The sequence below is a fragment of the Chrysochloris asiatica genome, unplaced genomic scaffold, assembly GCF_000296735.1.
Source record: "Chrysochloris asiatica unplaced genomic scaffold, ChrAsi1.0 scaffold00116, whole genome shotgun sequence".
Classification (NCBI taxonomy): domain Eukaryota; kingdom Metazoa; phylum Chordata; class Mammalia; order Afrosoricida; family Chrysochloridae; genus Chrysochloris; species Chrysochloris asiatica.
Window position 1 is genome coordinate 1,893,750 of NW_006408634.1, and position 26,210 is coordinate 1,919,959.

Genomic DNA, 26,210 nt, shown 5'->3' on the forward strand with positions numbered 1-26,210 from the left:
ATGGTGTCCCTGTGTGCTATAGGACAGAACTGCTCTATGGGCTTTCCCTGCCTCATGGTGTCCCTGTGTGCTATAGGACAGAACTGCTCTATGGGTTTTCTTGACTCCTGACAAGCCAATGTAGCAGTGCTCCAGGCTGTAGTTATTACAGGAGCAGAGCACTAGGTGGGTTTGAACTGCTGATCTTTTGTTAACCACCTAGTGCTTAGCCCTTGTACCATCAGGACTCCATCTAGGGGAAGGGCCAGTGGTTGCTTACTTAATAGGTGTAATAGAGTTTCTGGTTGGGGTGTTTTTAACAAACGTTTTGGAATTAGTTAGTTGAGTGGTTGCAGAAAAAAAGTGGACAATCCACGGTCGGGTGGGTCCACTGCTGTAGAAACCACTAACCCCTCAGCCCCTGGAGCCTCCATTGTCTGGGAAGCCTCCATTGTCTTCAGGAACCCGAAGGTGACCCTCTGGAGGTTAAGTCACAGGACCCAGGTGGCACCAAGCTGCAGTGGGAACCTGGTGGGTCTGATGGCATCTTGGGACCCAGGATCCCGCTCTCTGGCTTATGTGTCCATGGTTGATTCCTTTGGACGCCACTGGTGGCCGGTGGCAGAATGGACAGCCCTGGTGTCCGGCCCGCCCCACTTCACAGGCACGCAGCTTGGTTTTATTGATTCATCTTTTTTTTGTTTTTTTTAAATGTCAGACACATCCAGCAGTTAGCCAGCAGCACTGCCCACCTCGATTCTGCCCCATTTTGGTGCCTCTCACTAGCTTCCCAATGTCCTCATGATACTAGGAATACACTTAGTAGATTGCAGTAGTGCACGCAGGTCGCTTTCATGGGTACTTGGGAGTCCACAAGAATTCAGGTGACTTCCTTTATTGTGGGGTATGGCACTGAGCCCAGAAGATCTCCAAGGTGTGCTCAGATGTAGAATTTGTAGAGCTATGGGTGGCACTGCTAACCAGAAGGTTGTCAGTTTGAATCCACTTAGAGGTGCATCAGAAGGAAGGTTTGGCAATCTACTTCTGAAAAAGGGGGCGTTGAAGCAACAAGGACTAACGGAGCACAGTTCTGCTCGAACACGTGGGTTCACCATGAGTCAGAACTGACTCAGCCAACTGGTGTGTGTCTTGTGTCTGTGTGTCTTACGTCTACATGTTCAGAAGTGTATCTGTGTATGTTTATGTGGAGTCCTCGTGTGGTGCTGTAGGATAAGCATTGGACTGATAGCCATAAGGTCAGTGGTTCAAACCCACCAGATGCTCTTTACAAACTCTGTACAGGGTCGCTATGAGTCAGAAGCAACTCAGCGGCACTTAACAACAACGTGTGTAGTATAAGGAAGCTTGGTGGAGCAATAGTTGGCTCCTAACTGACAGTTCGAGGTTTGAGCCCACCTGCCACTACAAGGAGACAAGACTTAGCAGTTTGCTCTCATAAAGATGACGGCTTTGGAAACCCCATGGGCAGTTCTCCTGTGTCCAGCAGGCTTGTTAGAGTCAGGATCAAGTCAACAGCAGCATGTGTATTACAAGTACGCACACAAATAGATACCAAGACCATGCTCATACAAACAAACATGATGCACATGTAACAGCACATCTCTGAACAGGAACGAGCAGCCGGGGAGGGAAGGAAAGCTGCTGCCTACTGAGACAGCTGAAGTTCTGGGGTGGCGCTGTAGGAGAAACGCAAGACCGCAAGGTCGGCTTGAGCCGCAAGGTCGGCAGTTCAAACTCACCAGCTGCTCCTTGGAAACCCTATACTGGGTTGCTATGAGTTGGAAGTGACTCAGAGGCACTTAACAACAACAATGAGACAACTCCTCTGTTTAGTGACTTTCTGCTTGGCTGACCCTACTAATGTTGGCCGAAATCATCATAGTGATGAAACAAGCTGGTCAAAGATTATAGCGGTAGTGGTCTCTGTTCTCTGGTGTCTGTAATACCATGAGACAGACAGGTACGTTAGGGGCGCTGGCTCCACGACAGAGTGGTTCCTGTCGGCTCTGGAGGAAGGTCTGTCTCCCGAGCTGCGGTCACTGGGAGAGCTTGTATAGCTCAGCACCTGCCGCCCCGTCCTGCTGACTAGCTGGGCTGCTTGCTCACTCCCCGGGTCTCAGTACACATCCGACACTATCCTGCCTCACTCCTGTTCCCAGATCCGGTTATGACCACAGTACCAAACCAGAGAAGCCTTCTAGTCAAGTTGGACTCATAGTGACCCTGTAGTATGAGTAGAACTCCTTAGGGTTTCTGAGACTAGAAATCTTTATGGGAGCAGAGACAGCCTCATCTTTCTCCTGCGGAGTGGCCAGTGGGTTTGAACCGCTGACATTGTGGTTAGCATTCTAGTGTCTATCCTACAGTGTCACCAGGTCTCCTTAACCACAGGGATGTCGTATGCTATCGAGTTGTTCCGACTCATAGCGACCCTGTACAGGGTTTCCAAGGAGAGCTGGTGGGTTTGTGGTGCCTTCTTGCTGCCCCTTTAGTACCACACCAGGTGTGGGAGGTAGGAATTCCAACACACAGTTTCTGGGAGGGGACACAGTTCAATCCATGACACCAGGGATAAGCTGGTGTCACCAAATGCTGGGTTTTCTCAGTGGACGTCAGTCTCTACGTATAAGTGGTGGTGATTTTGGTGGCGGTGGTGGTGATGCAGATGTTCTAGTTGGACAGAAAAGGCCTGGGCTCTCTTCTCTCAGCCATCAGCAGGGATGCAGACACCCTTAGTGGAACCCCCAACTCCCAAACAACAGTCGGGAAGCTGCTGGCCTCCTCCATGCCCTCCCAGTCCCGGAGGAGGGCACCGAGGGAAAGGATTCAGCCCTGGGATCCCGTTACTGTTAAATAACCCTTCTCACTTGCCAGGTGTGGACGTGGAGGCAGCCAAGCGGGCCGAGGAGGAACTGCTGCTTCATGACACAAGGTGCTGGCTGAATGGGGGTGCCATGCCCGAAGCCCGGCACCCCCGAACCGGAGCCTCAGCCTTGCATGTGGCTGCCGCGAAGGGTTACATTGAGGTGATGCGGTAAGCTGGGCTAACTGTAGCCTCCCTTGCTCGGGGCTCGTTTTTATGTCCTACATCTCCTTCCGCATCTTGTCCATTTCCTTCATTTTCTATGTACACACCTGAGGCTATATATGTTTGTTGTTTGTTAACATGCCGTCGAGTTGGTTCCAACCCATAGTGACCCTGTATAGGGTTTCCAGGGATTGGCTGATGAGCTTGAACCGCCAACCTTGCGGTTCAAACTGACTTTGCAGTCTAGTGCATTAACCCGCAGCACCATCCCGGACTCCTGAAGGCTATATATTTCCTTCTAACTACAGCCTTAGCTGCATCTTTAAAGTTTTGATATGTAATCTTCCCATTGTTGTTCAGTTGAAAACATTCTCTAAGTAGTAACCTTTGTCTTTTCACCTCTGGGTTATTTAGAGGTATGTCCTTGAATTCCAAATTATGGGATTTCCTAGTCAACATTTTATTATTCATTTTCTGATTTCATTGCATTATGGTCAGAATGTGCTGTGTATGATTCAAGTTTTCTGAAATTGATTGCAGTTTGCTTTCTACCCCAGTATTATGGAGCTGGGGGAGACTATGTTGTCAGCCACCACATCTGTCAGGATAATTGGGCAGCTCTGGAATCATGCTGTTTAGTCCGCAGCATCGTTACAGTAAATGAAGCCCACTCTCAGCTCCTGTCAGTGACTGTGAAAGCTGTATTAACATTTCCCTGTGGTTGCAGATTTGCCTGTTTCTCCTGCAGTTCTCTTAATGTCTTACTTTAATCTGCGTTTGGTGCATGCGTGTTAAATTGTTAGGCGGCACATCCCACTCCTGCCCCCCTTGCCTCGCTCTCTGGGACCCATTTTGCCCACCTTTGACTTTTACACTGCTTTCCCTTCAAGTAGTTGGTTCCACCCTCACCTCCTCCTCGGAGATCTCATCCAGGAAAAGAGTCGATCCCAGTCATTGATCCCTTTAGTTCCTCGGGGGTGTGTGTGTGTAGGAGGGAGGGGGGTCAAGGTTACATGGCCAAGGGGTCACTTGGGAGGCTCGGGAGTGTTTCGATGGTTTGAGCTCTGCACTGAGCTCAGCCTTGCCCACCTCTCAACCCGGCCCAGACCCCCTGCCTCTGTCCCCCACTAACCTTGACCCCGAGCCTCCTTGGCCCCCAGGCTGCTCCTTCAGGCTGGCTACGACACGGAGCTCCGAGATGGAGACGGCTGGACACCTCTGCACGCCGCTGCCCACTGGGGCGTGGAAGATGCCTGCCGCCTGCTGGCCGAGCACGGTGGGGGCATGGATTCACTGACTCACGCGGTGAGGGCCAGGCCCGGGGCCAGTGGAGGTGAGGAGGGGTCCCACAGCCCCTTCATCACCTGCCCTTGTCCCCTCCACCCAGGGTCAGCGTCCTTGTGACCTCGCTGATGAGGAGGTGCTGAGCCTGCTGGAGGAGCTGGCCCAGAAACAGGAAGACGTGAGTCCCAGGCCAGGGATGCTCATGGGAGGAGGGAGTGGGAGGGAGGCCTAGTACCCCCACAGCTGCCCAGCCGGTCCTGGACCAGGCCCTGTCGTTGGAGAACCTCAGCGTGGGGAAACCATGGCACAGGGCAGCCCCTTCCCAGTAGCCCCTCTTCTCTCGGCAGCTGCGGAACCAGAGGGCAGCTTCCCAGAATAGGGGCCCCGATCTACAGGGCCTCGAGCCACAGGGCCCCTCCAGCAGCAAACACCGCCGGTAGGAGGGGAGGGGGTGCCTGGGGTGGTGGGGACAGCGGGAGGTGCCCCAGGGCTCAGACCTCCCTGTCTTCGCTTCTCCCAGGAGCTCCGTGTGCCGTCTGAGCAGCCGAGAGAAGATCTCCCTCCAGGATCTGTCCAAGGAGCGCCGACCAGCAGGGAAGGATGGGCATCCCATCCGAGATGAAGACGAGGGAGAAGAAGGCCCCACAGGTGAGGGGCTGAGACCAGGCCTCCCGGATCTGAGGGGGAGGGGCTGGGCTCTATGGTCCTTGGAGGCAGCTAGCCTGTTCTTGTGACATCCCACACCAGAGTCCCCCGCTGCTGAAACCAGATCCCTCAACGGAGTCTCTTCCCCACCACCCTCCACCCCTAAGAGTCCCACGGTGAGTCACAGAGCCCTGAGCAGAGGCCTTGGGATTGGGACCAGGAGGGTGGGGCCAGCCATCCGAGAATGAAAACAGGTTCCCAGAATCCTCTGGGACAACCAACTGTCTGGTTGCCCCAAGTGCCCATGGGAATTGTAGTTTGTGGTGGTCCCGCTGAAGGCAGGGTGCTTCTGCCTCACTGAGAACTCCTCTCTGCCAGCCGCCAGAAGAGACCCCCTTCCCCAGGCGCTTTGGCCTCCAGAAGACGAGCAGCTCGGGCACCCTAGGCCCCCCAGAAAGGCGTGCAGCTGAGGGAGTGCTTGGGGCGGGACTGCAGCGCTCAGCCTCCTCTTCCCGGCTGGAAGGCTCCTCCACTCAGGTGTGTAGGGTGAGGTGGGTCGGACACCAGGCCCCTACCTGGCTGAGATGAGGAGTGGGTTACCCTCTTCCCTTCTCCTCCTCTCCCTTCTACACAGGTTAAGGAGCCACGTCTTGCCAGGATCACCCCTACCCTCTCCAGGAAGGTGGTGGAGCCCCCTGCCCTGTGAGTGCCGGGACCCCACTGAGGGTGGGAGGCAGGGCTGGGTTCCAAGTCATTTCCTTTCTGAGGTCTGGTCCTCAGTTTCCACTTCAGTAACTCTCAAGTTGCTAACTGTGGTCCCTGAGGCTCTAAGGACCCCGCCTGACTCCTCAGATGGACTCTGACCCACTCGAAGCCCTCCTGCCCTGGGCATTGGGTCAGCTCTGCCCTCAAACAACCACACAGCCCACTTCCTGCTCCCTTGGCCTGTGCACAAACGTCCCCTTCTCCAGGGGGCCTGCTGTGGCCACCACCTGCCCACCTCTTTCCTGTCTGATCCTATCAGTGTCCTGAAGCCCTTTCCCCCCCTGAGCTGTAATGTACTCATTTCTGTGGTCGGTATTTATTTTGCCTCTTTTCCGCTCCCATTGGACTCTGTCTGGGACAGAGACCCAAATAGGCAGCGCTCCGAGATGCTGCGGGTTGGGTTCCCAATCACCACAATGGAGCGATTATCGCATAAAAAAGTTACGTTGCCACTGGGCTGTTGTCTGTGAAGTGTGCTTGAAAAGGTTGCAATAATGCGAAAGGACCAAAATGTGACAGACACACAGAGTGAGCACGTGCTGCTGGAAAAATGGTGCCCGGAGACTCACTCCACACGAGGTGGCCCGAACCCTTCAGCTTGAAAACCAAAGCCCGCTATTTCTATGAAGCGCCCTAAAGCTGGTCTCTGCTGCTGTAGTTACTGCCTGCCAGGAGGGTGTCCGAGTGAGCCAAGCGTTGGTCTGCCAACTGCAAGGCTGACAGTTCGAACCCACTAGCAGCTCCGAGAGAGCAAAGTGAGACTGTCTACTCCCGTCTAGATGGATGTCTCAGGGCCCCTGGAGCAGTTGTATTTTGTCCTGGGGGGTCAATGTCAGTCTGCAGCGGGTGGTGGGGCGGTGTCTTCAGAGGCCAGCAAGCAAGGTGGCCTTCAGCAGTGTTGAATGAATGAATGAAATGGGAAGACTCCTTGCCGGGTTAACACCACTCCTCCTCCTGACAGGATTCCGGAGCCTGAGCCCCCCATGAAGCCAAATGCTGCCCCCGCAGCCTCCACAGCACCCCCTACGGACCGGCGGAGGTAAGAGGTCTGGGCTGGAGGGCTCCCAAGGGGAGTAAACTACGTTACCCAGGAACCCCTCCGCTCAGGGTGGGGCTCCTAATGATAGCTTGTCACTGGGCATGCTGGGAGTTGAAGTCCTCTTGGACAGAACTCATTCCCTGCCCCAACGGGTTGGCCCAAAAGAACTCCCTGATCGCAGACCCTCTGCTCAGGTCTTACCAGATGCCAGTGCGTGACGAGGAGTCTGAATCCCAGAGGAAGGCTCGCTCACGCCTCATGCGCCAATCTCGGAGGTCCACACAGGTGGGGGGTGGCGTTGGGTGCCTGGACTCCTGGGTCTGAAGGAAGAGGGGTCAGAACGCCCAGGTCTGCGGGAGGAGTGGTTTGGGGGGTCAGAACTCGCTGATCTGAGGGAGGAGTTTGGGGGCTCCCTGGGCCCTTGGAGAGGAGACGATGAGTCTGAGGACCCCTCTCTCTGGCAGGGCGTGACCTTGACGGACTTGAAGGAGGCCGAGAAGGCCGCAGGAAAGGCCCCGGAGCCCGAGAAGCCGACCCCACCGAGCGTGGTGAGTGGACTCCGGGGAATGACGGGGGTGGCACCTGGCACCCAAAGCCTGACCCCCTTCTCCCGTAGGACCCTCCCCGGAGGCCCCGCGTCCCTGGGCTGGAGAACTCTGAGGGTCCCGCACAGAGAGGTGAGGTCTGCTGTCTGGGGACGTCCTTCCCGGGGGCAGCGGGGCCGCAGTAGGGGTCCCCGCTGATTCCTGCCCTGCCCCCAGCAGACGTGCCTGATGGTCAGGGGCCGCAGACCACCAGAGAGCAGCGCAGAATCGGCAAGGAACGCAGGGGCCCTGCTGAGGTGAGGGGGTGGAGTTGGGGGGACAGCTGGTGCTGAGGGTGGGGGCTGCAGGGGGCCTCGTGCCCTCAGTCCTCGCTAACCCACCCCCGCGGACCTGCAGGGGGAGGAGACAGAGCCCGAGGAGCGGAGCTTGGAATCCAGGTACGGAGCCGGAGCCGGGAGGACAGGGCAGGGCAGGGCTGGCTGGCTGGCTGGCTGGGCAGCGTCCTCTAACGCCCGTCCATCTTCCACTGCCACCCCAGCACTCCTGATGGTGGTCCCGCACTCCGCAGACAGCGCCCCCAGCGGGATCTCCACCCCGAACCCAAACCAGAGGCGGCCGAGTCCGATGGAGGTTTTCGGAAGGTGCGAGATCCCACCCCCGCTAAGTGTGTCCGCACTGGGGGTCGCCGAGTCAGTGTCGAGCCCGTGTGACCCAGTGGAATGGCCTTCGAGGCTTCCTTCACTGACCACATCACCAGGCCTTGCTTCTCCAGAGCCACTGGGTTGATTAGAACCTTTAGGTTAGCAGTCAAGTGCTCAGCCATTGTGCCACCAGACCCCTTTTACCTGGGAGTCCTGGTGTGGCGCTGTAGGATAAGCACCCAATTGCCAACTGCAAGGTCAGTGGGTCAAATCTACCAACTGCTCTTTGGAAACCCTGTCGAGCTGACTCCACAGCACTTAACCACAGCCGCCTGCTGGGAGGAGCCTGGTGACACGGTGCTTAGGCACTGTTACTACTGCGCCTGCTCTTGTGAAGATTTCACCCGTGGAAAGCTTAGGGGCAGTTCTGCTGGATTCTATAGGGGACTCAGTGGGATCCACTGGACCCTAGCTGTGGCCAGGTGGGCCTGGGCTGCGGTCCCACCTGATCCCCTGCCTCCTCCTGTCCCTAGCTATACGCGGAACTGCGTGTGGAAAACGAACGGCTGCGCGAGGCTCTGACCGAGACCACGCTGCGCCTGGCACAGCTCAAGGTGGAGCTGGAACGCGCCACGCAGGTAGAGGCCCAGCCCCCAGCTTGACCCACCCCAGGGGCGGAGCCCAAGTGAGGAGGGTGGGGCTTGTGGGTTCCAGGGGCACCTGGGATCAGGAGTAATGGGCGTGGCTAGGGGCGGGGTTTATGGTGTTTGGGGGTGGGGGATGACTAAGGCCTGAGATGGGTGGGGTGAGGAAGCTGAACTGTTGGCCCGTGGGGTTTGGTGTCTGATCACTAGCGTACTGTGTCGTCCCCAGAGACAGGAGCGCATCGCCGAGAGGCCAGCCCTTTTGGAGCTGGAGAGATTCGTGAGTAGGGCTGGTGGGAGGCGGCCCAATGTCTTTCCAGACCTCAAACCCACCTGGGTCAGGGTCAAGAGGGCCACACTGACTTTCTAAGCTGGCCCTGGATCCTATCCCACCTGCTTCATTCACTCTGCTGGTCCTTGGGCGCGCCCCTAGGCCCCCTGAGACCCTCCTTCCCCTCGGCTGCAGGAACGTAGGGCCCTGGAACGCAAGGCCGCTGAGCTGGAGGAGGAGTTGAAGGTGAGGCTGGTGGGGGTCTGGATGGGGGACCCCTCAGCCAATGTCTGACCTGGGGGGGGGCGCGGAGCTGACCGGTGTGTCGCCCCTCAGGCCCTGTCAGACCTCCGGGCTGACAACCAGCGGCTCAAGGACGAGAACGCAGCCCTGATCCGTGTCATCAGCAAGCTCTCCAAGTGACTGCAGATGGCCCCTCCCCACCGTATTTATACAGCCGCTTCTGCTTCACGCACCCTTCCCTGTGTGAACACGAGTGACAGAGCTCCGGGGGACGTCTCTGCGAAGCCATAACTCCCCTGGGGACCTCCAGACCGGGCCAAGGGGGCCATCTGAGGTCCTGACGGACTGATGGAAGGACAGAGGAAGGGAGGGGAGGTGGGAGGCTGAGCCAGGTAGGGGGATGTCGCTGAGGGCACCGGGGTTGCAGGCGGGACCAGGAAGGAACTGAGGACCAGGGAACGCAAAGACCAGAAGCCAGGGACCAGAGTAGCCGCCCCGGGGGTCCCCCACCTCACGTGTGACGCCCCCTCAGCCACCCCCTCCCCTTCCCCAAACAGGGATCCAAGAATGTGCCAAGAGCCTTGCCCGGCGGCAGCCAGGAGGGCCTGTATATAGGGGATTGCATCTGTTTGTTTGTTTTTCTCTGAGGGCCACATCCATGTGCAATAGGGAGGGATGTCTTCTATTTTTTGCTGCCCCCTCCCCGCCTGCTGTCCGGGGCAGGGGGAGAAGATATTTTTTGAGAGACAAAACCACAGGCGCCACAAATAAAGACGTGATGTTGCCACTCGAGTGACCATGGCTCAGCCTCAGGAGGGCGTCTTCCTGGGTCTGGGCTGAGCCAGAGCCACTGGGCCATCTGGGTGGGGACACTGATGTGTGAGTAGGTGTTCATCGGTGGGTGGGGAGGGTAAGGAAGACAAGACTTTGAGCTGAGACCCCACGCTAATGTCTTCTGCTGCCCTGCTCAGGGTGTGAGGCGGGGAAGAGAAGATGAGGCTGGAGCGGCTGATGCCCATCCCCCACACCACTCAGGCTTGGAATGCCAGGAAACTGAGTCAGGGATTTTTGAGCAGAGGAACAAACCCCAAAGCCACTAGCATCCAGTAGCACCCCTCGATAGTTTCCTTGGTTGACGATCTTATAGAACAGCCTCATCTCCCTCAGAGTGGCTGGTGGGTTTGAACTGCTGACCTTGTGGTTAACAGTCCAGTGCTTATGCTACAGCGCCACCAGGCATGGGAACTTGGGGGAGATCAGGAGGAAGATGTAGTAGTGGAGGGAGCAGAAAGAAACTAAGGTGGCAAGGCCATCACGGGGGCGGAGGGCAGGTTCCTGGGTTCCCAGTGCGGACCAGTGGGTTCCGACTCAGCGACCCTGTATAGGGTTTCCAGGGAGAGACTGGTGGGTTTGAACTAGTGACCTTGCGGTTAACAGTCCAGTGCTTATGCTGCGGCACCACACCAGGACTCCGGTAGCCCGTTAAGTGCTTTGAAGTCCTTTTGGACTCATGACCCTATATATAGGATTTCCGAGGAACGGCTGGTGAATTTGAACTACTGACCTTGCAATTCAAACCAAACAATACGGTGCCAAACCAGGACTCCAGACCTGGTAGAGAGGAGAAAGCAGAGGTTTCTAATAAGAGGAGGCTGTTTATAGACTGTACAGTATAAGCCATCCCACAGGGCTCTGGAGTTCGCCCTGTAGCGGGCATGATTCGCAGGCGTAATCTATGAGTCGTCTCACGCCCCGCCCCCTGCCGCTACCAGCCAATCCGCAAAGGTGGGCGGGACTAGACAGGGACCCGTAGCTTTGGCCGCCGGGTTGGGGAAAGCCGGAAGAGTCCATCCTCCCACAAGAGGATTGAATTCGCTGCCCCAAAACTTTCTGTAGGTCAGATGACCTCCGACCCTGTCTCGCCTTCCACTTTCTTCTTTTGCTTCTCCATCACCGCCTCCAGCTCTGACACTTCCTCTGAGTCCTGAAGGGCAAGGGAAGGCATGAACTCCCGGTGTCCGTTCCCCTCATTTCCCTCCCCGCCTGGGCTCTGGAATGGCCGAGCTTACCTCTAGCAGCGCGCGCTGCACGGTGACCTGGCTGTACACACGAGCCCCCTCCTCGGGGCTCACAGCCCGGAACTCTTCCTTTTGCAGCGAGAAAAGCTGCGCACCGGTCAGCACGCCCAGCGCGGTCACCGTTCTACAGAGGGGCAGTGGGGGAGTACGATCAGAACTGCCGGCCAATCACATCGTGCCCGCGTAGCCACTTGTCCAATCAGCAGCACTCTAGCTCACGGGGGCTGGGCTTCACTGAGTAGTCCAATGAGAACCCAAGAAAGCATGCCAAACATGAGATGTTCAAACCGGGCCTGCCACACCCTCCTTCCAACTGATCAGAATGCTTGCTCCCAGCGCTCGCCCCTCACAGTCCACGTACGAGCTCCGGTCCTACTCACCCGGAACTAAAGCCTTTGGCCAGCAGCCAGGCGCGGACCTCCGAGGCATCCGAACGCGGGCTGACCTGCGGCTCCCGGGAGCGGGGTCCTGGGGCGGCGCGGCTGGGGCCCGAGCGGCCCTGCGCCAGGCGCACCTGCAGCTCCTCATTGATACTGAGCATCTGGCAGAATTTCTCTACAGGCGGAGAGCCGGGAGGGATCACGTGGTGATTGGCTCTCTGAGCATCAGTTTCACCAAGGGCCCGCGTGCTCTCTCAGAGCTTCGGTTTCCCCTGGGGTTCGGGTACTCTGAGTCTAGGTTTCCCCTGGGTTCACGTGGTCTTTCTGAGCCTGTTTTCCCGGGGAACCCACCACTCACCCTTCTCACTGGGGTCTAGGTTGTTGAGGCCATCACAGCTGTCCCAGTGGGACCGAACTGGTGCTGGTACCTGGGGCGGGGCTTGGGTCGCAGGGTGTGTGTTTTTATTTTCCTAAGGAGGGGAGACGGAGGGGTCAGGAGGAGGATGGACCCCAGCCCCTCTTCCTTCTGGAAAGAAATCTGAGCCCCGCCCCCAAGCACTTCCTCAGTGTTCTTGAGATCCAGGATCTAACCCCAGACCCTCTTCCCTCAAGACCCAGGAGTCCAGCCTCACCAGGATGCAAGTAGGGCTTCGGCCCCCCTGGGGTCCTGGATGGGGGGTCAGAATGTTAAAGGGCACATATCCCTCCTGCCCGTTCGGGTGCCGAACCTTCCACCATTTGCGTTTGTCATCCAAGACCTAGGAGAGGGGGCGAGTTGAAGGTTCAGAGCCTGAATTTCGGGCTAGAGCCGAATCCAAGGCAGTCCCTCAGCCCAGCCAGCACCCGTCCAACCTGCAGCACATCCTGCTGTTTCACCGAGAGCTCACTGCTGTTTCGGGCCTGGAAGTCGTAAATAGCCAGGCACCACTTTCCTGCCGGTGCGGGCTCGGGCTCCGGCTCAGGTTCCAACTCTGGGTCCTGGTGACTGAGGAGGGAGGGTCAGGGATGAGAAGGCAGCCAGCCAGCTCCGCTGCTCTAGACTGTAGCGTGCTTAAGGTGAGCTGGGGTTAGAGCCTAGCAAAGGTCATATAGCAGGGCCGCCTGTTAGCACTATTCATTTAAAACATAACAACCTTCCCCTCCCTCACCTCCCCACTGTGGCCTGGAACGGAACTCAACCCAGTGGGCCAACTTTCAGTGGAACAATAGACAGGTCTGAAAGGTGAGCAATAAGAGCAGGGAGGTACACGGGCTCCTTAGAACAATCAGCATTATGAGGCCAAAAGCGATAAAGCTCCGAAGGTAGGAAGGGATGGGAAAGAAGGATCCAGGGAAATGGTAAGGCCAGGGAGGAAGTGGGGGGAAATGCTGTTAAAATTGTGGGGATTGCCATCTGTCACCAGAAACAAAATGTGTATGAATTGTTTAACAGAAAAAAATTTGACGTGTGTGAATTCATTGTTGAATGGAAAACCAATTTTCTCTGTAAACTTTCACCAAAATCATAATAAAAAGTTAAAAAAAAAAAAAAAACCATTTGAAATGGATTCCAGATCTTGGAGGTCCCATGTGCATCCAAGTAGAACGGTGCTGATTTTTGAGAAGTGGATCTCGAGGTCTTCCTTATGAGACACTTCTGAGTAGATTCAAACTGCGGATTTTGTGGTTCGCAGCTGAAATGCATGAACCATTTCCACACTCAGGGACTTCTACTGTTAACGGATGTGAAACTGAAATGATATTTTGAATGTATTTTGCACTCTATTTACCTGTCTGTTGGTGGCACTGTGGATGACTTTTGCGTTGCTATGATGCTGAAAGCTAGGCCATCAGTGTTAATAATGTTAACCTGGTCACCCATGGTGGATAGATTTCAGCAGCATTTCCAGACTAAGATGAGAAAAACCTGGAGATCTACCTCCAAAAATTAGCTAATGAAGACCCTAAGAATCATCACGGAACAGTGTCCATTATAAGAGTGGACAATGAGTCCCCTTGGCCACAGCTACACACCAATAAATGTGAAGGTTTTCATTCCTTTGTACATGGCGTGGCCGTGAGTTGTGGGTGGCTCCACAGCAGCTAACAATAACAAGCTTGGCATGGTGCTGTAAGCATATGATATGTATACTATCACGTGTACACTCCCATTTTACAGCTAAGAAAAACTGAGGCCCCAGATCACACAGCTAGAAACTGCCGTTATCACTCTAGTATCTCATGCACTGGGCTCAGGCATAATGATAATGAATAATCATAATTAAAACAATAGCTAGCATTTACATAGCACCTACTGCATGCCAGCTGTCATGAATTGAATTGTGTCCCTCCTCCCCCCACCAAATGTGTGTATCATTATGCAATGATGTAATTTGGCAGTTATGTAATTATGATGTAATTATCCACCATGATGTAACCTGATGTGAGCAGCCAATCATTTGTGAGGGAATGAGGGTGGGCTGTAAAACCCACAGTCAGATCACAGCCCTGATCTGATGTAAGAGGAGTTTCCCGGGGGTAGGTATTACCGACTTTTATAAGAGATGAAAGAGAAGCAAGTAGAGAAGAGGGGACCTCATACCACCAAGAAAGAAGAGCCAGGAATGAAGTCCGTCCTTTGGACCCAGGGTCCCTGTGCCAAGAAACTCCTAGACCCAGGGAAGACTGATGCCAAGATACTTGGAGATCTCCAAGGGGCAGTGAGCCACAGTTATTGGAAGTAGAACCTTCTCACAGAGAGCAGAGGTTTTCCCTAGAGCTACCTACGCACTACTGCCATGAGGCTGACTTGGTATGTATTCGGTTTCTGAGACTGTATCTTTATGGGAGCAGAAGTCTTATACTTTTCCCACAAAGTGGCTGGTGGGTTTGAACTGCCGACCTTGCAGTTGGCAGTCCAGTGTTTATCCTGCAGCTCCATCTGAATTTGAACTTGTAGCCTCCTAAACATGAGGGAATACATTTCTGTTTGTTAAGGCCATCCACTTGTGGTATTTCTATTACAACCACACTAGAGAACAAAGACATCAGGCAACGTTCGAAGTCTGTTGCTTGAACTACCTGAATTAATCTTCACAACAACCCTGGGAGGAGGATGCTATCATCATATCCTTTTACAGGGGAAAGGAGTCCTGGTGGCACTGTGGGCTAAGCATTGTGCACTGCTAACCGCAAGTTTGGCAGTTCAAACCCACCAGTTGCTCCAAGATAGAAAAATAAGACTATTTGTTCCTGTAAAGATTTATGGTCTCAGAAACCCTAAGGAATAGTTCTGTCTGCCCTATATAAGGTTGCTATGAGTTGGAATTGACTTGGTGACCGTGGGTTTGATTTGGGGTTTTCTTTCACAGGAGAGGAAGCTGGGTAAATTGATTTGCTCAAAGTCACAGAACAAGAGGAGGTATGACTAGACAGGGACCCAGGCAGGGTGGCCCCAAAGTCATGCCCTCAACCACTCAGCTGTCTTGTGCAACCAGTTGGACCTGAATTTGAGCTCTGCTCTGGGCCTGAGCTCCAAACTATGTATCTGTAGAACCCATAGACTTCTTCTTCTTCCGGGAAGGGGGCATCATTATTCCCACCTCACCTACAGAGAGCTAAAGGCTTTGCTCTGTTAACCTTCACCCAATTCAGAATAAAACATTTAAAAAAAAAACATGGTGGAAAATGGACTGAAAAGATAATGGACATTTTCCCACAAACTTTCTGAAGCTCCCTCACATGTCTTTGAACAGTTTTCTGATGATTTCTCCAAAATAAATAATGAAAATGGAAAGAAGAGAAAAATCAGCAAGGGTTGTTCAGTGCAAGATGCAGGTACAGAAGGGGCTTCTGGGAGTCTAAGGCAAGCTGAATGTGAGGGGTCAGAATTCCTTGGGCCTCCCCCTCACCTCCCCCACTAAGAGGGGCTCAGTGTGGATTAGGCGTACCTGTGCAGAGGAGAGGGGGGGTCTTCAGGGCCGCGGCACCCCCTGTGTGGGGCCGGTAGCTGATGTCCTGACAAGTCTTGTCGGCCAGGGCCCTCCTCCAGACCCCCCTTCTTTTCCTCCAGCTTTGTGGCTTCCTTCCAGTATGCTTCCTACTTGTTCACTGACCCTAGACCCCTGGCCTTGAGTTCTTTCTTTCCCCAGAGACCCAAGTCTCCAACTTCACTTGCCTTCACCTTTCCATCCTTGAAGCCCCACCTGCACTCCTCATGGTCTGACTTTGCCAATATCTTAGACCCACTGGGAAATCTAAAGATGGCCCTCCTAGCCTTTATCTCTCAGAGGGACTAAGAGATGACCCTACACCCTAACACCAAAAACTTGCTCCCAGCTCAAGTCCCAAGTCCGCTGCTTTCAGTCTTCAGGGTTCCCAAATGCCAAATTTGAGGTCTTTAAAACCCAAATAACTGATTCTCTGGCCTCCTTCCTCACATATCCAGGGCCGCTTCATTCTTATCCTGGCTTGGAGTTGCCCAGGCCTACCATCACCTACTACCAGTGAGTCACTTCTGACTCCCAGTGGCCCTGTAGCGCAGGCGGAACTGCCCCAGTAGGGTTTCCGAAACTAGACACCCTTATATGAGTGGTGGTTATGTGCCTTGGAGTCAGTTCCAACTCATAGCCACCCTGTACAGGGTTTGCGAGGCTGTAAATCTTTACAGGAGCAGAACGCATCATCTTTCTCCCGCGGAACAGCTGGTAGTTTCGAACTGCTGACCTTGCGGTTCGCAGCCTGATTTGTAACTATTACGCTACCAGAGCTCCTTATATGAGTACACAGCCTCATCTTTCTCCCTCCAAGAGGCGGATGGGTTTGAACTGCTGAACTTGCAATCGATTTAGCATCCAAATGCTTAACCTACAAGCACAACTAGGGCTCTTTAAGCGAAGTGCCTACTTTCAGTCCTTTGAGAACCCAGGGGTCCAGTCTCTTAGACTTCACCCAGTCAGGGGTTCCCTCCCAGCCTCCTCCTCCCTCACACCTCTGAATCTGAACCTTCAGCGCCCTCCCTCCTCCCTTGGACCTAGATTTCTGGTCCCGCCCTCTCCCTCCCTTGCTCCTCCCCCCTCTCCCAACCCCGGAGTCCCTCCCGGTCACCATCTCACCCACCTGTGAAGAGGGGTGGGGAAGAAAGAATGGAGAAAGTGAGAAAGAAAAACAGGGCAGAGTCAGTGCCAGGAGAATTCTTCTGGGACCCCAGCGGTCCCATCTGACCTTGGCAGACACTCACCCATTGACAGCAACCTGGGGAGCACTTTGCTGGAGGAGAGAAGACAGCAATAAGTCAGCGGGGCTGCCATGCGCCCCGGGTGCCACACACCTGACCCTGCTGTATTCCCGGGCTCACCTGCTGTCGCCTACGTTCGTGTTGGAGCTGTTTTTCCACGGGGTCTTCCCAGGGGCGGCCCTGTGGGTCGGTGGACGTGGGCTCCCAGCCACTGTAGAACTCAGGAATGTATGGGGATCCTTCCTCAGGGGGCAACTCCACGCTACAACCAGGGAAGGGACCGGCCTCCGACTCAGTCTTTCCAATAACTTAAGTTTTTCTCCGCCCCTTGCCAAGCCCCGCCCCAGCCTCTAAACTTACTCGCTACACAAACCCCACCCCTTTCTCTTAAACCCTGCTTCTGGCCAAGAGCCCAGGTTCCGCCCCCTCTTCAAACACATACCAAACCCAAACCCACTGCCCTCCAGTGAGTTTTGACCGATAGCATTGCCAAGGCTATAAATCTATATGAAAGTAGGAGCGGATGGTTGGTTTGAACTTCCAACCTTTCAATCAGTAGCCCAAGAGTTAACCCACTACACCGCCAGAGCTTCACTTCAAACATGTGGGCCAAGCTTTTCCTAAGACCCTCATTAGCCCTGTAGTCCTACCCCATTCAACTAAGACTGCCCGTGCCCTGTAGTTAAGTGCAGTCGGCTCAGTTCTGATTCATAGGGACCCTATCTAGGGTTTCCAAGGAGCAGCTGGTGAGTTTGAACCACCAACCTTGCAGTTCAAACCTACCTTGCAGTCTAGTACTTATCCTACAACACCACACTAGGATTCCAAATTTACTAGGCGCGCTGGCGCTACCTGTTGTTTCAATCTGTTCGTTAGCCTCTTGTCGTAAACCTCTTTCCTCCAATCACATCCTGACATTTTATCTTGCTACACTTTAATTTATTTGGTAACACCCTTCTAGCCAAGCCCTACCCCTAACCGGTCCCTTCTCGCCAATCAGGAGGCTCCTTGCGTCTCAGACTCTTCACTTCACCAAGTGCCCTGATTCTCAGTCCCACTTCTCACCCCGGCCGGGTCCACGAATCCCCTAGCGAGGTCCAGAGTGCGCTTTCCCGCGGGTTGACGGTGTCACGAAGCAGCGTCACGGCCTCAGACGTCAAGTGTGGCTGCCGCACTCCACTTGCAAACTGAGGGCCACCCGAAGTGTCCACGATCTGCAAGGAGAGCAGGTGTGGGGGCGTGGTGAGATCTTGCAGCCTAACCCTTGTCCCTCCTGCTGCAGGGGTGAAACAGGGCTAGGGAGGTGGGCCTTACCATCTGCAGGGGTCCGAACAGGAAGTGCAGCAACTCTGGGGAGGAGGGGTCTGCGATGTTGCTGCGCAGCCGAGCCTGTGGGGTGGAGGAAGGGGGTACATGGATGGGTCAGATCCACTTTGGACTTGGGCCTCCTCCCTACCATCCACCCCAATGGCCCGTGCTGGACAAGTCCTCACCAGAAGGCTGAAGGCGTATTTGATTTTCTGAAGCACATCCTTGTACTCAGCCTCAGAGGGTGGCTTGGCCCGAAGCGTTAGAAGGCCCTCTGTTGGTGGGTGGAGGAAATGTTAATGGGGAAAAAACAGACTGGGGGTCAGAGGGAAACTCTGCAGGTGGTGAGCGGAGAGAAGGGGGCATTTAGGATCCCACTCAGGGTGCCCCTTACCCCCAGCCGCCCGGCGCCGGGTCCTGCGGCTTCTTTCTCGATGCTCCAGGACACGGGTGGCCTCTGCTGACTTTTGCAGCCTGGAGACGAAGCCTTCCACGTCATCAAACACATGGTTCAGGATATCCTGGGAAAGGTGGGGGGGCGGGATCCGGGGACATCCAAGCCTCAGACTCTTACTCTTGTTGAAACCCCCAGCCAAGAATTCCCAGACACACCCCCAGATGCCAGGCCCAGATTTCAATCGTTCCATCACACCGCCAGAAGTCTGGTTATGCCCCCGGAAACAAACCCTTTCACCAGACTCCAGCCCCCTCTTGATGTTAAGTCAAGTCAGTTCTGACTCATAGCGACCCTGTACAGGGTTCGCTGGTGTGGAGCAGTAAGTAGGTAAGCACTCAATGGTAGATGATGTAAACTCACAAGCCACTCCTTGGAAACTCTATACAGGGTCGCTATGACTCAGAACCTACTCGATGACCCTTAACAACAACAAAAGGGTTTCTGAGGCTGTAAATCTTTGCTGAAGCAGATAGCCTCATCTTTCTCCTACGGAACAGCTGGTGGACTCGATCTGTAGATCTGTGGTTCACAGTCAGTGCTTTTCCTCTGTCGTTGTTAAGTGCTGTTGAGTCGATTCTGACTCATAGTGACCCTGTATAGGGTTTCCGAGGAGTTGCTGGTGGGTTTGAACTGCCGACCTTGCAGTCCCGTGCTTTATCCTCTAGAGTTCCGTTATTCCCCCAGCTCAGCCCCAGAATGTCTGGTTAGATGTCAGAGTGACATCCCCACATATGGTCTTGTCTGAACCTGTCCCACTCCCTAATCCCCTGTCTAGATGTATGGCGCCACGCCAAGCCCTAGTTCTGCCTATCGTCAGCTGGTCCACGACCTAGCTCTGCCTTAGATGTCTGGACATGTTCTAGCCCCACTTTTAAATGTTTGGTTCTGCTCCCAAGCCCTAGACCCATCTGTAGATGTCTGGCCCCGCCCCATTCCCCAAGCTCCGCCTATGGACGTCTAGCCCACGCCCTAGCCTTGCCTCTGGACATGTGACCAAGCTCCATGCCTTAACTTCCTCTGTCTAAGTGTCTGGTCCTGTCTCACACCCTAGCACCACCTCTAGATGGCTAGCCCCGCCCTAGCCCCGCCTCTGGTCCCACCCATCCAGGCACCGACTCAGTCTCTAGACGTCTGGCCCCGCCCCTAGGTCCAAGCGCTCACCACATCCCGCTCAGCCTGCAGACTGGCCATGTCAGGCCCCCGGGGGCCCAAGTCCGGGGAGGCAGGGTCAGTGATGCTCAAGGTCGCCACTGAATCTGGCTCTCGAGCCTCTTCCGCCTCGGGGATGGGCTCTGCCTGGGGTCGTCCACGTCCTGCGCTGGGCTCCATGTGGCTGATTACGGCTCGGACTGATGGTCTGCGCTGCAGGGGCGGGGTTTCGACGGCCGGCGAGGGTCCTCGCTGCAGCTCTTCCTGTGTGGCCCTTCAAGGGAAAAGAGAAAACTGAGGTTGGGTCGCCCGAACTGCCCAGGGAGGGAGAAATTCAGGGCTCAGAAATACGCTCAAAGGACTGAACAAAGCGTTAGTGGTCAGGAAAAATCTGGTGTATGGGTGTGGGCACCTCTCTAAAGGTAAATTAAGGGTGGAAGGAGGGGAAACCGAGGACCAAAACGGGAAAGTAGGGTCCGGGAGAAGTGGGTAAACTTATCCGGGAGGTACAGGCACGATTTGAACCTGGGTTTGCTTGACTCCATTCAGAACTCGTTATGAACCAGGCTGGTCCTATCAGCCCATTTCTCAGATGCGGGAGACTGAGGCCCAGGGAGAGGAAGCTGGCCTCCCCGCTCCCCAGCCCAGCCGCCCCCACCCTCGGTCCTCCACTCCCACTTCAGACCCTTACCTGAGAGCAGCTGCCCTGCGTTCCCCACGGCCCGAGCGGTGGTTGTGCAATGCACCCTGGATGTCCTCTCTGATCAACTCCGCCTGCCAATCATGCTGATGCTATCAGCCCGGCCCGTCTTCCCCTCCATGCCCCACCTACTGTCCGGCCGGGCCACGCCCCCGACAGATTCCACAGCTCATTGCCCACACCTGTCAGCCTACTACGTCACTGTCCTTGCCCTAGGCCACGCCCCCACCCCTGGAGGTCCTGTCCAGCTGACTCCTATCCCCTGGACCGCAAGGTCGGTTTCAACTGCAAGGTCGGCGGTTCAAACTCACCAGCCGCTCCTCGGAAACCCTATACTGGGTCTCTGTGAGTCGGAACAGACTCGAAGGCACTTAATAACAACAAGACCACACTCGTCCCCCATCTCTATTTTGTCTCTGGCTGCTCCCCCCAGACCTTCCCTCCCTTGTCTGTCCATATCCTAAGACGGTGCCAGCCTTCGGTCTACATTCTAGCCTCACATCATATATAGACCCAGTGAGGAACCAATGTGCAAACTACGTGCCTTAGCAGACTCTTTCAGGCCACACCCACGCAACCAGGCCACGCCTTTCTCCCAGGACCACGTCCCCCTTAGCTCAGACTCCTTTTTCTCCCAGGACCACACCCTCATTATCTTGAACCCGCCTTTCCTTAGGCCACACCCATATCCCCCTCCCTCTCAGGCCCCGCCCAGATTACCCAGACCCCGCCCAGTTCTGGTCCCGCCCCCAAAGCCCAGCTCATCTTGGAGTCCCCAGTACCCAATGCTCACCCCGAGGCCCAGACTCTGGAAGAAGTGCACGTCGGGCTGGGAGCGCTCTGGCTCCTGACATACAAGGAGCAGCTGCGAGCGGCTTCTGCCAGGTGGCGTCACCACGTCACAGCGCAAGATGGCACCCAGCGGGTAAGACTCCAGCTCTTCCTGCAGGATGCCACGGAAGGGTAAACTGAGGCCCAGAACCAATAATCATACGCCATGATGACCTCATGGCTCAGTGCCTTATGGCTCACACCTGAGCAAGACAACCCCACGGGACAATCCCAACTTTATAAAAATAAGCATTCACATTTTACAGAAGAGGCTCAGAAAAGAGGAGGATGAACGGTCACACTAAGGTCCCTAGGGAAAACTCTTCAAGCGCCGCCATCCCTCCCTTCCTGAAGGACCCCCAGAGCACCTTGGAGGTAGGGTCAAGCAGAGTGACATGGTTCGGAGACACTCGCAGCAGCATTTCCTGTGCCCAGACGCGCCCCTGGCTGTCCATGACGGCCAGCTTCCGTGAGGCATCTTCCACGGTGTGCACACCATCTTCCTCACCCAGGCAGAATGTCACCAAGTGCTTGTTCAGGAAAAAAAGCAGTGAGTCTACGCTGCCAGCTTGGTACCTCACACTTTCCTGGTACCAGCCTTCCATTCTGGAACACCTTCCATGAACACCTGCCCAACAAAGACCCTCTTTCTCCTTTGCCGGCTTCCCTCTAACCATTAGAGCTGGAGCCGATTGTGATTCTGACTTATGGCAACTCAAGTGTGTCAGAAAACTGTGCTCTGTAGAGTTTTTCGGAAGTCCATCTGCAGGCCTTTCTTCTGAGGGGCCTCAGAGCAGACTTGAATTTTCAGCCTTTCAGTTAGCAGTGTTAGCTGTGTGCACCACCCAGGCTCCTGATTTCTACCTAGTCTGATCTAAGTGAGGAGCCCCTGCGTGGCTAAAGAGTTGAGTGCTTGGGTGTGAACCCAAAGGTTGGTAGTTCAAACCCACCAGGAAGCTCTGCGGGAGAAAGATCTGGTGACCTGGCCAGATCTTAGGTGACCTGCCCAGGTCGTTAGGGGCTCTCGAGTGGGTTTGGACTCAGAACGACTCTATGCATGACAGAATGAAACACTGCCCGGTTCTGAGCCATCCTCACTATTGTTCCGATGTCTGAGCTACGGTGTTGGTCCATCTGGTCGAGGGTCCTCTTTTTTGCTGACCCTCTACTTTACTTTAATCCTGTAAAGATTACAGCCTAGGTAACCCTATGGGGCAGTTCTACTCTGTCACATGAGGAGGAATCAACAGCCTGACACCTACCACACATCAGTACCTCTAGGCACTTCTGGGCTGGTCCAGGGTCTGCCAGGCAGCCCTTGTTGGGTTGCCACCCTCCTGCTTGGCATCCTGGTGTGGCGCTGTAGGATAAGCACTGGACTGCTAACACCAGCCATTCCTCAGAAATCCTATACTGGGTCACTGTGAGTTGGAACTGACTGGGAGGCACTTAACAACTCAGGAGTCCTGGTGTGGCACTGTAGGATAAGCACTGGACTGCTAACCGCAAGGTTGGTGGTTCAAAACCATCATTTGATCCTTGGACCCCCATATAGAGTCACTATGGATAAGAACAGACTCAAAGGCACTTAACAACTATTCATCCAGGAATGCATCTGAATTGTTCCTGTGGTCTGACTGCCCAGGACAAGGATTGCTGGAGTGGAATTGAGATCCTCGGCTACATATTAACTTCTGAAGTAAGATAGTAGAAATCCATTTTATAGATGAGCAAACTGAGTCTCCCAAGTTTCTTTTGCTTGTTGGGCCAAATGCTTTCACCAGCCCCATCTCCCCTAGCCCTAGCTTTTCCCCCCATGTGTTACTCCCTTGAGTAACACAGACCCCAGACTCACGTTAACAGGATACTGGGACACATCCGCCATAACCACAGTGGAGTAACGTTTCCTCTGCTCTGTAGGGCGGGGGTGGAGGGTGGGGAGGGTAAACCCAGGAATCCAGACCCTCACCCCTCCTCCCTAGACCCAGGAATCCAAACCCCAGCCCCTCCTCCCTCAGATGCAGGAGTCCTGACCCCCAGCCCCTCCTCCCTCAGATGCAGGATTCCTGACCCCCAGTCCCTCCTCCCTCAGACCCAGGAGTCCTGACCTCTAGCCTCTCCTCCCTCAGATCCAGGAGTCCTGACCCCCAGCTCCTCCTCCCTCAGACCCAGGAGTCCTGACCCCCAGCCCCTCCTGCCTCAGACCCAGGAGTCTAGGACCTCCGTTTCCTCAGACCCAGCCTCTGTAGGCCTGGGGTTTCCTTGTTCCCATACTCACCATAGATAGACTTGGCACTTGGTTTGGGGGCAGCTTCTGGTCTAGTGAAAGAAAAGAGAGAGGAGAGGGACTGTGAGATTTAGGGGCAGATTCTGCAGGGTTTGAAATGCCCAGCTGAGCAGCAAAGATTTTATTGTGAGGGCAATGGGAGCCATAGAGGATTTTCAGCAGTGGAGAGAGGGCAGGGCCAGAGCTAAGCATTAAGAAAACAGGGAAGGCAGTGGTATAGGGAGTGTGGTGTGTACTATCTGCTACTGCCTTGCTGTGAGACCCTGGGGCAGGGGACTTCATATCTCCTGCCTCAGTGTCCTTCTCTGTAAAATCAGTTCACTCTCTAGTATCTACCTGATAGCCCTGTTGGAACATTGACTGCACTGATGCACGTCAGGTGTTTGGCCTCCTTGGTAACTGTTATTATCATTATTATAATGCAAAGGGCTTAGTATCCAGTAGTTGCTTAATAACTGGGAATTCTTGTAATATCATTCATGTTTGTCATGGATGGAGAATTATCTTCTTCCCCTCCCATCCTCATGGGACTGGCTCTCTCTACTCAAATCATTGTTTCCTTCTCCCTTCAACCTCCTTTTCAAGTCACCTTTTCCAAGAAGGTGGAGAGGGGGTGAGGGTCAGGACTGCAGGTCTCCTTTTCCAACAGAAATAACAGAAGCTCAGAGCCCAAATGGGGTTGGTGGGGGACTGAGAAACCCTTTCAGCCACCGAATACTGAATACTGCTCTTTATTCTGCTGGTCAGGTCAGGTTAGATTACCTCTGAGCTGGAGAGCTCACTACCTCCAAGGTACTACTTCCATACATCTCTCTGTGTTTGCTTCCAGCTCATTCCCGGAGATTTAAGCCTTCATGATCTACACCCTGATCTTCTAAGAAAGGGTCACTATTTAAGAACAAGATATTTCTCTATCTGGAGCAAAGTAGAGTGAAGAAATCAAAAACTCAAGGAAACAATTAGTCCAAGAGATTCACAGACCTCGTGGAATGAATCTTAGCCTCCATGACCCCAAGACCAGAAGAACTAGATGAGACTCAGCTATCACTAATGACAGTTCTGAAAGAGTCCTGGATAGAATGGGAGAAAAATGTGGAGCAAAATTCAAAATCATAAATAAGACCAGGTTTGTTGGTCTGACCGAGACTGAAGGAATCCTGGAATCCTTAGTCACCCTTCAAACCTAGAATTGACCTCACCCCTATAGCTCAACTTCTAGCTCAAGGATAGATAGGCCTGTAATACAAGCAAGGACACCAGGGAGGTACACACCCCTTAAAACACTCAGCCAATGAGATCAAAAGGGCAGCGTTTGTCCAAGGAGGAAGCTCAGAAGGCAGGAAGGGATGGGAAAGATGGAGAAACGAAATAAGAAACATAGGGACTGAAATCCATGTCATGACACAAAATGGAAAACCATTTTGCTCTGGAAACGTTCGCCCCAAACCACAATAACAACAAAAAAACCCACACCCCAATTCCCTGTCATCCACTGCATTCCAATTTCTAGCCACCCTATACAGGATTTCTGAAACTAAATCTCTATGAGAGCAACCAGCTTCTTCTGTCTCCCATGCAGGTTGGTGGGTTTGAACTGCTGACTTTGAGGTAGGTTAGCAGTCCAACACTTAACACATACCGTCACTGAAAAAACAAAACAAAACAAAAAACCCACAATATAATCTCAAGGGCAGCAAACGCACTTGCAGCGAATTGAGCGCCACCTGGCGGTCAGATTCTGCGTGAAACCAGGCATGCCCCTGATTCCCTTGACCTCAGGAGGAGGAACCGAAGGTACAAAGAAGTGATGTCCCTGGGGTCCCTGCTGATGCTTTAGAGAGGATTCAACTCGGTCTCCTGGGACGTAGGAGCTCTGGACCACAGCTGGACAGGGAGAGCCTTAGGGGGACAGCAGCTCACACCCCACGGTTACCCCTTGGGGCCGCGTGAACGTGACCCACGGGTTGTCGGGGTGGTGGTGGGGGACACTTACCCGGTGGTGGCACTCATGGTGCTGAGAATGGAGCGCTCCTGTCCACCTGGAGGTGCCCTGGAGACCAGTGAGTTGATGAGGGCTGACTTGGTTTACAAGCACCTGTGTTTGTGACTACTTAGACCCAGGCGTCCAGACTCCCAGTTCCTCCACCCTCAGACACCACCCACGCAACCATCGAGTCGATTCCGACTCACAGCGACCCCATAGGACAGAGTAGAACCCCTCTGTAGGGCTTCCAAGGCTGTAAAGCTTTACCGAAGTCGAACAGCCTTATAAGCCTTCCAAGGAGCTGCCGGTGGCTTTGAACCACAGACCTTGCGTTTAGCAGCCCAACACTTAACCCAATGCGCCAGCAGGACACCTTCTTTCAGACCTAAGAGTCCAGCTACTCAGCCCCTCCTCCCTCAGACCCGGGAGTCCAGACCCCTAGCCCCTCCTCCTTCAGACTGAAAAATCTGCGTCCCCAGCCCCTCCCCCCTCAGAGCCAGGACTCTGCGTCCGCATCTCTCTCTCCCTGACGCACCCGCCGGCTGTCCCTCTTCTCACCTACCCCGTCCGGCTCTGGGGCAAGAGAGGCTCTGCTCCGCTCTCCTGTCCAGGCCTCGGGCCCCACCTCCCGCTCCCTCCCCGGGCCGTCCCGCCTCCGCATACCTGAGCTCTTGGCAACGCACCTCCGGCTGCAGTGGCCTGGGGTGGGGCCGCCC

At 54.6% G+C, this 26,210-nt stretch overlaps 2 protein-coding genes across 2 annotated transcripts in view; one reads left to right on the top strand and one right to left on the bottom strand.

Moving 5' to 3' along the window:
- PPP1R12C (protein phosphatase 1, regulatory subunit 12C) overlaps positions 1–9,285 on the top strand; it is a 17,342-nt gene extending 8,057 nt beyond the window's left edge. The window contains 19 exon segments of the mRNA XM_006878382.1: positions 2,875–3,034; positions 4,189–4,333; positions 4,416–4,490; positions 4,660–4,748; positions 4,833–4,960; positions 5,060–5,137; positions 5,343–5,494; positions 5,592–5,663; positions 6,619–6,761; positions 6,956–7,046; positions 7,226–7,306; positions 7,378–7,438; positions 7,526–7,602; positions 7,703–7,743; positions 7,845–7,947; positions 8,481–8,585; positions 8,821–8,871; positions 9,058–9,108; positions 9,199–9,285. Coding sequence (XP_006878444.1) covers positions 2,875–3,034; positions 4,189–4,333; positions 4,416–4,490; positions 4,660–4,748; positions 4,833–4,960; positions 5,060–5,137; positions 5,343–5,494; positions 5,592–5,663; positions 6,619–6,761; positions 6,956–7,046; positions 7,226–7,306; positions 7,378–7,438; positions 7,526–7,602; positions 7,703–7,743; positions 7,845–7,947; positions 8,481–8,585; positions 8,821–8,871; positions 9,058–9,108; positions 9,199–9,285 — 1,790 coding nt within the window.
- A 1,717-nt stretch (positions 9,286–11,002) lies between these two features.
- On the bottom strand, positions 11,003–25,520 carry EPS8L1 (EPS8-like 1). The gene is made up of 19 exons (XM_006868108.1): positions 25,504–25,520; positions 23,502–23,542; positions 23,079–23,137; positions 21,592–21,753; positions 21,186–21,335; positions 20,384–20,466; positions 19,705–19,966; positions 18,481–18,607; positions 18,272–18,360; positions 18,093–18,167; positions 17,844–17,992; positions 16,899–17,040; positions 16,782–16,810; positions 12,416–12,548; positions 12,196–12,321; positions 11,922–12,033; positions 11,564–11,738; positions 11,175–11,307; positions 11,003–11,089 (listed from the first exon to the last, which is right to left on the bottom strand). The coding sequence occupies exons 1-19, from the start codon at positions 25,518–25,520 to the stop codon at positions 11,003–11,005; spliced, it is 2,151 nt and encodes a 716-aa protein (XP_006868170.1).
- Positions 25,521–26,210: the final 690 nt, after the last annotated feature.

Bases quoted from the DNA above. Each gene is read 5' to 3' on its own strand.
- EPS8L1 (XM_006868108.1), bottom strand. The intron at 12,322-12,415 runs GTTGGACGGGTG...CCCCTCTCCTAG, and splicing joins AACAGCAGGATGTGCTGCAG to GTCTTGGATGACAAACGCAA. The intron at 11,308-11,563 runs GTGAGTAGGACC...GCCCCTCTGTAG, and splicing joins GCCAAAGGCTTTAGTTCCGG to AACGGTGACCGCGCTGGGCG.